At 43.1% G+C, this 12930-nt stretch overlaps 1 protein-coding gene across 6 annotated transcripts in view; it reads right to left on the bottom strand.

The window, feature by feature from the left end:
- Nucleotides 1-4854: 4854 nt before the first annotated feature.
- Cdc25c (cell division cycle 25C) overlaps nucleotides 4855-12930 on the bottom strand; it is a 34187-nt gene continuing 26111 nt past the window's right edge. Inside the window, exons 9-14 of one of the 6 annotated variants that reach the window (XM_029564113.1) lie at nucleotides 11194-11295; nucleotides 8699-8761; nucleotides 7210-7308; nucleotides 6433-6566; nucleotides 5683-5794; nucleotides 4855-5488 (exon numbers count right to left, since the gene is read on the bottom strand). In XM_029564113.1, the coding sequence (XP_029419973.1) occupies nucleotides 5339-5488; nucleotides 5683-5794; nucleotides 6433-6566; nucleotides 7210-7308; nucleotides 8699-8761; nucleotides 11194-11295 (660 nt within the window). In that variant the 3' untranslated portion in view covers nucleotides 4855-5338. The remainder of the gene's footprint in view (nucleotides 5489-5682; nucleotides 5795-6432; nucleotides 6567-7209; nucleotides 7309-8698; nucleotides 8762-11193; nucleotides 11296-12930) is intronic. The other 5 variants (XM_029564114.1, XM_029564118.1, XM_029564115.1 and 2 more) reach the window with 5 other exon arrangements.

Raw genomic sequence — 12930 nt, 5'->3', positions numbered from 1 at the left:
GTCCTCTGCAAGAGCAGCCAGTACTCTTAACCATTGAGCCATCTCTCCAGCCCCTACCCTGATTGTTTTAAACTAGTCAATTAGGAAAGACTGTGATGTAGGACCCCAGCCAATGAGGAAAAGACACAGTCCTCTTGCATTGGGATAAAAGTCCACAAAGCTTCCAGGTCCTGTGTGTACTTATTGGATCTGACTGACCATGCAAGAAACCCTTTTGCAAAAGTAAAATCTGCTGCAAATCTGAGTTACTTTGGTTTTGTCTACATGCTCTTTGTGCAGTATTGCTGGGGTCCTTGGACCTGGGATTTTATTTCTAACCTGTAGCCACAGCTGACCTGGTTCAGCCTCCTGAGTATAAACCAGGCTGGTGTCCATCTGCCTCCCAAGTGTTGGGATTGAAGGTGTGCACCACCACACCCAGCTCTCTTGTCAGTTTCTTATGTCACATTTGAATACCTGTGGTACCTATAATTGATAATTCCCATGTACACATTTAAAAGACTGTCTTCTTTTTTTTAAGGCAGGGATTTTGTAGCCCTGCTTGGCCTGCAACTTGCTATGTAGACCAGGCTGGCCTCAATCTTGCAGGGATTCTCCTGCCTTAACCTCCTGAGTCGCTGAGTTTACAGGCATTTACCCAGTGGTCTTTCAGGTAGTATTTGCCTGAACTAGATAGCTTATATTCCAAATAAGGAAACCAGTGAGAGCTAACCCCCAACCAGTGTGTACTTATTGTCTGCCCTTGGCCTCTTTTCCAAGCCCAAGCCATGCATGAGTTCTCAAGAATGTTACAATTGAGGATCATTTAAGCCTAATAACATTATCAACTCTAGAAAGGCAGGCACATCGTTCTTAGATGAGGATTTGGTAACAGTAAAATCCATGAAGCAGGTTGGGGTGAGTGGAAGACAAGGGAGAGTAGGGGCAAGAGTAATAAGAATTCGTTATAAGGGCTGGAGAGATGGCTTAGCAGTTAAGAGAACTGGCTCTTCTTGCAGACCTGGGATTGAATTCCAGCACCCACATGGCAGCTAACCATCCATAACTCCAGTTCTAGGGAATTTGAAGCATTCTTCTGGACTCAGAGGGCATTGCATGACATGGGTGCACTTATATACATGCAGGCAAAACACTCATACACATAAATCAAAACAATGTTTAAAATAATGCATTATATACATGTATGAAAATGTCAAATAACAAAATTAAATTTTTAAAACTCCTTATCAGGCTCAAGAGATGGCTCAAGAGTTAAGGGTACTGACTACTCTTATTGTGTGTGTGTGTGTGTCTTTTTGAGACAGGGTCTCCCTGTAGGCCCACCTGGCCTGGAACTCACTTTGTAGACCAGGCTGGCCTTGAACTTGCAGAGATTCCCCTGCCTCTGCCTTCTCAGTGCTTGGAACTAAAGGTGTGTGCCACCAATACACACTGTGGAAATGGGCAGCAGACCCCAATCTTAACTGAAGAACTATTGGACAGATTACTGCTGGGCAAGGAAGAACTGATCTTCTTTAAGGGGAGTTAGATAAGCTGACTAGGCTCCAATGGATAAACTTGCACTAAGGGACATTAGGAGACACTAACTTGAATCTATAGCCTTAACATATATGACAGAATGTAAGAAATCCAATGGGGGTGGGGGCTATGGGATGATGCAGATGGGGAAGGGGTTATAAAGAAGACTAAGATGTTGTGTATGAAATACAAAAAAATTCAATTAAAAACATATTTTTAAAAACCCAACCATCCAACCAACCAACCAACCAAAACTATGAATAACTGCCATTAGGTGCACAGTCTTTTTTGTTTTTTAAATATTTTTTGGTCTTTTTGAGACAGGGTCTACCTATAGCCCCAGCAAGCCTGGAACTCACTATGTAGACAGGAGTGCCAGGATTAAAGGTATGCACCACCACACCCGATTGTTTTTAAATTAAAATTTCCACCTGCCTCTGCCTCCAGAGTGCTGGGATTAAAGGCGTGGGCCACCATGCCCAGCTATTTTTAATTGTATGAGCATATTGCATGTGTGTAAGTGCACTCATGTCATGCCACACCCAAAGAGATCTGAAGGTGTCAGATCCCCAGGAACTGGCATTATGGACCATTGTTAGCCACCATGTGGTTGCCAGGAATCGAACCTGGATCCTCTGCAAGAGCAGTCAGTGCTCTTAACTACTGAGCCGTCTCTCCAGCCTCCTTTGCTTTTTGAGACAGTCTCATGTAGCCCAGGAATTCACTATGCAGCCAAGGGTGACTTTGGGCTTCTCATCCTCCTGAGCCTCCTGCCTCTACCTCAGAGTGCTGGGAGTATAGGTATGCTCTACCACCCTGTTTTATGCAGTGCTAGGGACCAAACCCAGAGCTTTGTGAATTCCAGGTAAGCACTCAACTGATTTACATTCCCAGCTTCTTTCTCCCTTTTGAGACAGTTTCATGTAGCCTTGGATATGCAGCCAAGGATGACCTTCAACTCCTGATCATTTTGTCTCTACTTCCCAAGCACTGGAATTACAAGTGTGTGCCACCCTACCTCATACTAGCTCAGACTAGCCTAGAACTTATTATATAGTCCAGGCTGGCATCAAACTCTAGGCAATTCTAGACTCTCAAGTACTGGAATTACAGGTGTGAGCTACCATGTGTAGCAGCTATGTGGTTTTGTTAAACCATTCCTCCACTTCTTTCAATAGGATTGCTGTGAAAATTAGTTTATATATGTAATGAGTTTAGAAAGTTTATATGCAGCTTTAACTGAAAAGTGTTAGTTATTATTCGTCCTGAAGAAAATATGAATTAAATTACATGGTTCCAATACAGTGGGGAGAATATAAAAACTGCTATGGGATATCTGGGGATGTAGCTCAGTGGTAGACCATCTGCTTAGCATTCACAAAATTCGGTACTCAGCACCCTCCCCCATGTTAAGAAATTGTATGAGAAAATATTGCCTTTTAGGCAAATACCATTTTTTATGAAGTAGATAATTAAGCTCTAATATTTTTCTTTATAATAAGAATGTCCAGCTGGGCGTGGTGGCGCATGCTTTTAATCCCAGCACTTGGGAGGCAGAGGCAGGCGGATCTCTGTGAGTTCGAGGCCAGCCTGGTCTACATAGCAAGTTCCAGGTCAGCTGGGGCTATAGCTAGACCCTGTCTCAAAAAGACCAGAAAAAAAAAAAAAAGAATGTCCATTTAAGATCACAAAATGTGGCCAGGCATGGTGATGCACACCTTTAATTCCAGCACTTCAAAAGCAGAGACAGGAGGATCTCTGTGAGTTCAAAGCCAGTCTGGTCTACATAGCAAGTTTCAGGCCAGCCAGGGTTAGATGGTGAGACCCTGTCCTTAAAAAAAAAAAATTACTGATATGTGAACATATAGACACTAATTTCTTACTAGGTCAGGGTTTGGTTCTATCTTTCTGGGGAGATTTAACAGGAAATCACCCACTAAGGAAAGTGATGAGTCCAGGATCCTTCCTCACAGTTAAGATAGATGTTTTGAGTAGATTCTTCCTCAGGCTATTAGGAACTCCTGTTTGGTCAGGGAACCTGTATAAGTGGAACAGAGAAACAACATCTTCTCCATCCTCCCTTCCCACTGCCTTGCAAGCCGAGTTCATTCTGACAGACAAGCTGTAGCTGGAAGTGGAGGCTGCAGGCTCCAGCTGGCTGTCTTGAATACAGCAGTGCCCTCTGCTGAAGCATGCTGGCAACACTCTAGGGCAAGAGCTCCTGGAAACACCACAGAAAATCAGTTGAGCCTCAGGTATGGACTGTCCTATGGCTACAACCCTACTTCCTGTCCACTCACTTTAAGATTATCCTGCTCCAGACCTTGGAAGATTTTTTTGTCTCTATTCCATTCTGCGCTTCAGAGTGCTTCCTCCTTTCCTAGTTCTGGGTTATCACTAAGTACTACAGGGTTGGTTTGGTGTTTTTAGTCAATCCCACTGCCACCTGGCCAGGGCTGTGTATCTCACCACACAGATAAAAGCTCTAGCAAAGTCTGGGATGTTGCTGCTACATGCAGTGTAAAAGGCCTTCCCTTCAATCCAACTGACCTTTCCTTATACTTGCATTTCCTTTAATTCTTATCTCCATATATCACAGATCGTTATTTCCAAGTAACCTAAATCCTACACTTTATCCTTGAGATGTAAAATGGAATGGAGGAGCCAGGTGTGTTAGTACATACCCTTAGTTCCAATACCAAGGAAGCAGAAGCAGGCAGATCTCGGTAAGATTGAGGCCAGCCTGGTCTACAAGGAAATTATGAAACCAACTCAGATCTATCATCTGCCTTAGAGAACCCTAATCACCTTGGCATTCCCAAGCCTAGGGAATCATTTCAGGCAATTCATACCAAGGAATAGTATAAGAAAGGAACTTTTGGAATACTGCTGAAGTAGTTGTTTTAAACTTTGTTTTGTGCTGGTGAGATGGCTCAGTATATAAAGGCACTGACTCCAAGCCTGGTGCCTTGAGTTCAATCCCTAGAAGATAGACGGTGGAAGAACTGACTCCTGCCAGTTATCCTCTGACCACCACATACACACATCAGGGCACGTGCTCTCACACAAACTCACACACACATAATGTAAAAAAATTTTAATTAAAAAATTTCTAGCCTGCTGGGTGTAGTGTGGTGCATACCTTTAATCCTAGCACTGGGGAGGCAGAGGCAGGCAGATCTCTGTGAGTTTGAGGCCAGCCTGGTCTACATAGTAAGTTCTAGCTGGGGCTATAGGGAGACCCTGTCTCAAAAAGACCAAAAAAAAAAATTAAGAAATTTAAAATTTTTTAATTTTGGCCAGGCATGGTGACAACACGCCTTTAATACTAGCACTCAGGAGGCAGAGGCAGGCAGATCTCTGTGAGAGCAAGGCCAGCCTGGTTCACATAGTGACTTCCAGAAGGGCTGGGACTAGGGAGACTCTGTCAAAAAAAAGTTTCCCATAATTCTAGATCAATAGTTCTTAAGCCTCAGCATGCATCAAAATCATTGAAAAAAAGGAAATTTGTTTGTTTCAGACAGGGTCTGATGTAGCTCAGGTTGGCCTTGAACTTCCTATGTGGATGAGGATGTTTTCTGTTTGTGGTCTCCCTGTAGCCTCAGCTAGCCTGGAATTATCTATATAGACCGGGCTGGCCTTGATCTCACAGACATTCACGTGCCTCTGCCTCCCAAGGACTAAAAGCATGGACCACCACAGCCACCTGCAAGACATTTTTTAACAATCATAGGTTTAATCAATAGAAGATGGCCTCTTTCTATGTAGGATCTCTCTAATATCTTTTGTGATTCCTTCACTGACAGTAGCTCATCCACTATCATGGGCTCACATCCTTCACCAGGAGGGCAATCTGCTCCTGAAGCTGCCATTCCTCTTCCTGAGCTTTGCTCTGGTTTCGACATCTCAGCAGCTCAGCCTGGTGGTCCTGGTGATGCATAGGGCAGTAGCTCTGTGGTTCACAAAGCTTCTGAAAGGTAGGGACAAAGTAAGGGATTCTTTAGACTCCTGAGCACTGTCTAAGTACAATAGATACGCTGCTTGCTGTGACTAAGGAGCAACAGTTTCTTCCCAGAAAACTTCACAGTCCCTGGAGGGCAGATGCTAAAGCTGGCTTCTGAGTATGAGCTCCCCCAGTGTCTGAGCTCCCCTATGCCCCTTTACCATATATTCTGGAAAGAAGTCTCTGTAGCCCCCTTTGAGGATGTACAGCTCTGGGTAGTGTAATGCTGGATACTTGTTCAGAGCCCTGTCTTCTTCTCTCAGAAAACGGTACCTTTGGAGAAAATTCAGACATGGAGATGGATTGGGGTGGAAAGAAGGATCTCACGGGCCTTCAATGGAGAGGGGGGGGCAGATGAACAGACTACTACTAGCCCACAAAAGACACTTCAGGTTCTTAGAATGTAACTTAGTGGTAGAGCTCTAGGTTCAATCCCCAGCTACCCCCCTAGACACACAAAAACACCCCCAACACCTCTTCTCCTATTTTTTTGTTTTGGTTTGTTTTTTTTTGGTCTTTTTTGAAACAGGGTCTCCCTGTAGCCACAGCTGGCCTGGATTCACTATGGAGACCAGGCTGGCCTCGAACTCACTGAAATCCACCTGCCTCTGCTTGGATTAAAGGCGTGCACCACCACCATTCCCAGTTTTATGCAGTGCTGGGGGTCAAATCCAAGGCCTCATGTATGCCAGGCAAGCACTCTACAAACTGAGTTACACCCCAGTCCCCAGTGTTCCTTCTTTTAGTGTTTCAGACTTTTGAATTGTAGGAACGAACACCTTCCTTCAATCTCCCCAGCACGCTTCAAATTGCAGTGGAAAGCATTCATTCAAGTTAGTCTCTATCCAAACTAGTCTGGAAGTCTCACCCAAGATCCATTTCCACCAGTTTTGGCCCATGTAGACACTCACATTCGGGGACCTCTCTCTGAGGAGAATTCACAGTGGAAGATGATGATTATTCTTTTCTGGAAGTCCAGAGGGACAACAGGCTTCTTCAGAAAGAAGTCATACAGTTCTTTCTGACAATACAAGTTTAAGGCTCCCTGTGGAAGAGAATTTTAATAAATATTCCCTTGAGAGCCAAGGGAATGACTGGGATACTATTCTGGGATATAAAGGCTGGAAAAACTAGACAATACAGAATTCCAGGGCAGTGACCTATGCCTATCTCTGTCTACCTTAGGGCTTGGCCTAGAGCTTGGTATGTAGATGCTCAATAAATGTTCATAGAACTGAACTGCTCAGAGTAAAATCCTATTATGAGACTGTTCATGAACATTAAAAATGTTTGCAAAGTGCTTCTCAGTGTTTGGATTATTTTGACTTCCAGGCTCCTATAGAAAAAAGGAAAATTGGTTGGGGAGATGAAAGTTGCTCAGTGTACACAGAATCAAAACTGGAAAAAGGACTTTTTCTTTGATGTGCTCCAAATGTATCACCTCTGTCCTGGTTCCAGATTTCACAGGAGCCTTTGCTCACAGAATCTTCTTGATAAAGTCAAATCTCTTGGGAGGCAGAGGCAGGCAGATCTCTATGATCTCTCCAGGCCAGCCTGGTCTACATAGTAAGTTCCATGCCAGCCAGGGCTACATAGTGAGACCCTGACTCCAAAAATAAATAAAGAAATAAATAAATAAAGCCAAATCTCCAGCCCCTCCCCTGCTAATATTCATAATGCAACCTCACCTGGATGTGTCCTCCCAGATACTCATATGGGTAGCGGCAGTCAATGATGTAAAACTTCTCAATCAGACCCTGGTACTTTCCAGACAGTAAAGCAGCTACCTGCACAGAAAGAATAACTGAATGTCCTGTGTCTTGTCACTGAAAGGAGCTATTGTTTCCCCATACATATCCCATAGTCACCCAGCATTGCATTTTATGTACAGTCTCCAAATTTAGCCTGTATTTAAAATATGGCAATGATTAAAAACAACCCCGAAAATGAGAATGAAATGAAGTGGCCTGTGAAGGAACCAAAATGGCTGGTATTGAAGTTATTGACAGGGGCAGACATGGCTGGAGTCAGCCTCTCAGGAGACATTCAAGGACTGAGGCCGTAGCAGAGATAGCAGCCAGGGATCCCAATTTTATGGGATGGGAAATAGTTCCCCATTCACCATTATTAAAAAAGAAAGGCTTGGGGGTTGGATCTATATCCAGTAAGAAAATTTAGTTACCATAAGTTACATATTTCAGTGCAACAGATTATGTAACCCTGGCTGGCCGTGAACTCACAGAGATCCACCTGCCCCTGCCTCTGAGCTCTGGGGTTAAAGGCATGTGCCACCATGCCCAGATTATCGTTTTATTGATAGAAAAAGATGGTTACAATTCTTAACAATTGAAACATTATGTTTATCATGACCGAATTTTTATAAAATACATATCAAATACAATCTGAAAGATAAGGAAAATATCACTAATGAATCTTTGATGGCAAGATTATGGGTAGGATGACCCATAATTATTAAGTAAGATAATTTTTGAGACTTTTGAGAGTAAAAGAAAACAAAGTACTCTCACTAATAGGTGTAAAACAGAGGGAGGGGTTGCTGGGCATGGTGGCAGGTGGATCTCTGTGAGTTCAAGGCCAGCCTGGTCTACATAGTGAGTTCCAGGACAGCTGGAGCTACAGGGAGACCCTGTCTCGAAAAGACCAAAAAAAAAAAAAGAAAAAAAATAAACAGAGGGAGGGGCTAGGGTACCTCAGTTGGCAGACTGTATACACAAAGCCTGGCTCCATCCGGACATTGCAGGTACCAAGTACACGTCTGTAAACCTAGCTAGCACTCAGGAGGTGGAGGCAGGAGGATCCGGTTCATGGTCAAGGTCATCAGTCATTCTCAAATAGGTGGGGACTCTAAGGCCAGCCTGGGACAGAACATGTAAACTAGAACTCATGGTTACTTTGATGCCTATTGATTTTTTTCTTTTTTCCCTTCATTGCCTCCCTCCCTCCCTCCTTTCTCTGTAATTACATCATTTAAACTAAAAAAAAAAAAAAAAGATAGAAAATGAATAAAAAGAAGTCCTTTAATATCACTTCAGTTGAATAAGGAGCCCATGTGAGTGAACACTGAAAGAGATACAAATTGAAGTGGGGATTTTAGGGACATTACAGGGCCAGATGGCTGCTTATGTAACCAGTTGCCATCTCAAGAAATTTGCTTACTGTTTCTGGGTTGATGTACTTCAGATCTTGGTGCCTCCCTGACACGGTTGGCAGCACACACACCTAGAAATATTCAAGAGCTGAAATAACAGCAAGTACTCCAGACCCAACCTTCAGATCAAAGACCCCCATATCAGTCTTTCCAAATGACTCTTAGAGATACATAAATGATTCTTAGAGATATATAAAACAACAATGTTCTCTATAATGTGCATATGCAGTAATTCTGTTTCCAAGAACTAATCCTAAGAAAATAATCAAGCATATAACAGTTTTACATTTATCTACAAATATGTCCATCTCACTCATAAGGGAAAAAATTCTAAAACTAAATATCCCACAAAAGGGAATTTTAAAAAAATATTTTATTTATTATTTTTTATTTTATGTGAATGAATGTATTGCCTGTATGTGTATAAGTGCACCCATGTACAATGCCCCTAGGGGTCAGAAGGCAGTGTTGGATTCCCTGTAACTAGAGTTAAGGATGGTTCATAGCCTCTATGTGGGTGCTGGGAATAGAACCCGGGTCCTCTTTAAGAGCAGTCAGTGCTCTTAACCACTGAGCCATCTCTCCAGCCCCCCCAAAAGGGAATTTATGAAGTAATTATGAGTAGCCAAAAAATTAAATAATGGGCCGGACATGGTGGCACACACCTTTAATCCTAGCACTTGGGAGGCAGAGGCAGGTGGATCTCTGTGAGTTAAAGGCCAGCCTGGTCTACATAGTGAGTTCCAGGCCAGCTGGGGCTACAGGGAGACCCTGTCTCAAAAACACCAAAAATAAATAAATAAATAAATAAATAAGAAGGGAGGGAGAAAAGAAAAAGAAAGTGAGCCATTGAAACAATGAAATGCAGGGGCTGGAGAGATGGGTCAGTGGTTAAGAACACTGACTGTTCTTGCAGAAGACTCGGGTTCAAATCCCAGCACCTACATGGCAGCTAACAACTGTCCGTAACTCCAGTTCCAGGGGATCCGACAGCCTCTTCTGTCCTCCTAGGGCATTGCATAACACGGGTGCACTCACCTACATGCAGGCAATACACGCATACACATAAATAAAAATAATAAATAAAATATTAAAAAAAATGAAATACGCCAGGCATAGTGGTGCCTGCCCCTAATCTCAGCACTTGGGAGGCAGAGGCAGGGGGAGCTCTGTGAGTTCCAGGACATATGGGGCTATAGGGAGACCCTGTCTCAAAAAGACCAATAATAATAATAATAATAAAGTATTTTTTAAATTATTATCATTGTCTGTATGTGTGTGAGACTGTGGGTGTGCACATGCCACTATGCATATATGTGGACATCAAAGAACAACTTGCAAGAATTGGTTCTCTCCTTCCACCATAGGTTCTAGGGTCATCAAGTTTGTGTAGCAAGAGTTTTTAACCTGCTGAGCCATCTTACCTTAAAAGTCTCAAGAAGAAGCCAGGCGTGGTGGTGCATGCCTGTAGTCCCAGCACTTGGGAGGCAGAGGCAGGCAGATCTCTGTGAGTTCAAGGCCAGCCTGGTCTACATAATGAGTTCCAGGACAGCTGGGGCTACAGGGAGACCCTGCTTCAAAAAGACAAAAAAAAAAGTCTCAAGACGACCAAAAAAATTAAATAAATAAATAAATATAAATTTTCTTTAAAAAGATTTATTTTTATTTTATGTACATTAATGTTTGCCTGTATGTATGTATGTGTACCACATGTATGTCTGGTATCCACAAGCACCAGAATGGGGTGTTAAGATTCCCTGGAAATAGAGTTACAGATGGTTGTGAACCAATATGTGGGTGCTGGGAACCAAACCCAGGGCCTCTGCATGAGCAGCAAGTGCTCTTAACTGCTAAGTAATCTCTCCAGCACTTAAAAGATATTTATAACAACAAGAAAGGTTATAAAATTGCACACACATCCAGTGTTCTGGATTTTCCTAAACAAATAAACAAGAAATACTTTTTTTTTTTTGATACAGGGTCTCCCTGTAGTCACAGCTGGCCTTGAACTCACAGAGATCTGCCTGCCTCTGCATCCTAAGAGCTGGAGACCTGTGCCACCATGCCTGGCTATAAGAATTCTTTTTTTTTTTTTTTTTTTTTTTTTGGTGTTTTTGATATAGGGTCTCCCTGTAAGCCCAGCTGGCCTGGAACTCACTATGTAGACCAGGCTGACCTTGAACTCAGAGATCCACCTGCCTCCCAACTGCTGGGATTAAAGGCATGGGCCACCACACCCAGCTAAGAAATACTTTCTTATTAGATAGGCTTAGGGCTTAGATCTACCTTCAGGTCAACAAAGTGTTCAGTGAGGACATGTAGTTACATCTAGAATCCTCTGCAAACAGAGAAGAAAAGATTCAAATCCAAAATGATTCATTACAATATAATATAAGAAGCCTACTGTGTGTAAAGCCTGGGATCAATCTCCAGTACTGGGGAAAAAAATTCACAAACACAGACACACATACATTAAAGATAGGCAGGGTCTAACCAAACTTACCCTGGAGAAATTACCAATCAGATGCCCCTGGTAAGAATCTTCCTCTTCCATCTGAGTGACATTAATGTCACATAGAGAGACTATTGTTTTTAGACTTGAGCACTGAAATGACAAAACTCTCACTTACCCTCAAATCTCACATTAAAGATTTAAAATCCAAGGCTGGCTATACAGTTCAGTGGGTAAAGAGGCTTGCCACACAAGCCCTGGAGAAATGAATTTAATTCCCAGGACCCAAATAAAGGTGGAAGGAGAGAACCAGCTCTACAAAGTTGTTTTCTGCCCTCCATATGCAATGAATGACATGTGGGCACCTATACTTAGAAACACACACACACACCACCACCACCACCACCCAAAATAAATAAATGAAAAACAAGGTGTAATGGCACATGTTTTTAATTCCAGCACTCAGGAAGAAGAGGATCTCTGCGAGTTTGAGGAGAGTCTGGTCTACATAGCAAGTTCCAGGCCAGCAAGGGCTACATTGTGAGACCCTGTCTCAAAAAAGAAAATAAAAGAAAAACTGGAGAAACTGGGACCTTTGTGCATCGCTAGTGAAAAAAAAAGAAAAATCAACATATGTTCTCTCCCTCATATGTGGATCCTAGAACCAGACCCTGATAAGTGAGTATGTATGCAGATATAACTACATGAACCAGGATAATGGAAAGGAAACAGGGAGGTAAAGAGAAAGAAAGAACCTGAGAGGCCTTAATAAGGGAGGTATGGCTAAAAATTGGGTTAGTTTAAGGGAGGGGGAGGGAAGGGGATACAAGGAACCTAGGGGATAAAGGGAAAGAAGGAGCTCAAGAGAGGTAGGACCATAGGACAAGGGTATTATTAAGGGAGAAAGGGGGGAAATGGGAGCACCTTAAATGGGGAAACCATGATGGAGGAGTGAGACAATATGAGAGATAAATAATGCCTAGCTACAATGCGAGAGATAAACAATGCCTAGCTAGTTTTGAAAACCAGAAGGAACGATATTATTCCAACAACCTACTGATTGTAGGACCCCCAGGATGGGGTACCCAACGTCCACGGGAGGCCGCACCCCAATAATTCAGTCCTCAGACCAGGAGACGCAACAAGCAAGAGGATTTAATTGTTTGCGCAGACGGGCTCCTGCCTCACTCAGAGAGAGAGAACAGCAGCCCCGAGCTCAGCTTACAGGTGACTTTTAAAGGCAAAAACCACAAACCACAACCGGCAGCAGTGGGAGGGGGCCGGCAGCAACCGGCAGCAGTAGGAGGGGGGAAGTTTTGGGTGATGTCCGGCTTTGTGCACGGAGCATGAAAAGGTCAGCTTTGTCTCAGTAGTTAGGATTTTACATCTTACTTCCTTATACAGTTTCCCCGAATATTCTTCCTTTGGGGGGGATTTGGTTTGATTCCATCATTCCCCCCTTTTCTTATGGCAAGATTTTAATCATAAAATCTATGGATTTTCTGGAAGCATCATAGCAGCAAGGTCAGTGAGTACCAATGTGATGATGGCAACAAGGATGATCAAGGCCACAGAGATGAGGATGATAGCGACTAATTTCTAGTCGGAGTTGTCTAATTCCCAGTCGGAGTGGTTTATGTGTTTAGGACTTTGAGGGTTGTGGGCGTAGTCAGGAGAACCGTGTAGGGTCCTTTCCATCATGGTTCAAGAGTCTTGTTTTCAAGCTGGGGTTATCAAAAGAAGAGGGCAAGGGGGACAAAGTTACATTGAGAACAGGAGGTGGCCCTC

This window comes from Nannospalax galili, unplaced genomic scaffold (genome assembly GCF_000622305.1).
Source record: "Nannospalax galili isolate Female #2095 unplaced genomic scaffold, S.galili_v1.0 scaffold856, whole genome shotgun sequence".
Taxonomy (NCBI): domain Eukaryota; kingdom Metazoa; phylum Chordata; class Mammalia; order Rodentia; family Spalacidae; genus Nannospalax; species Nannospalax galili.
Note: the sequence above shows the minus strand (reverse complement) of the source record. Positions and strands in the feature narration are given on the sequence as shown.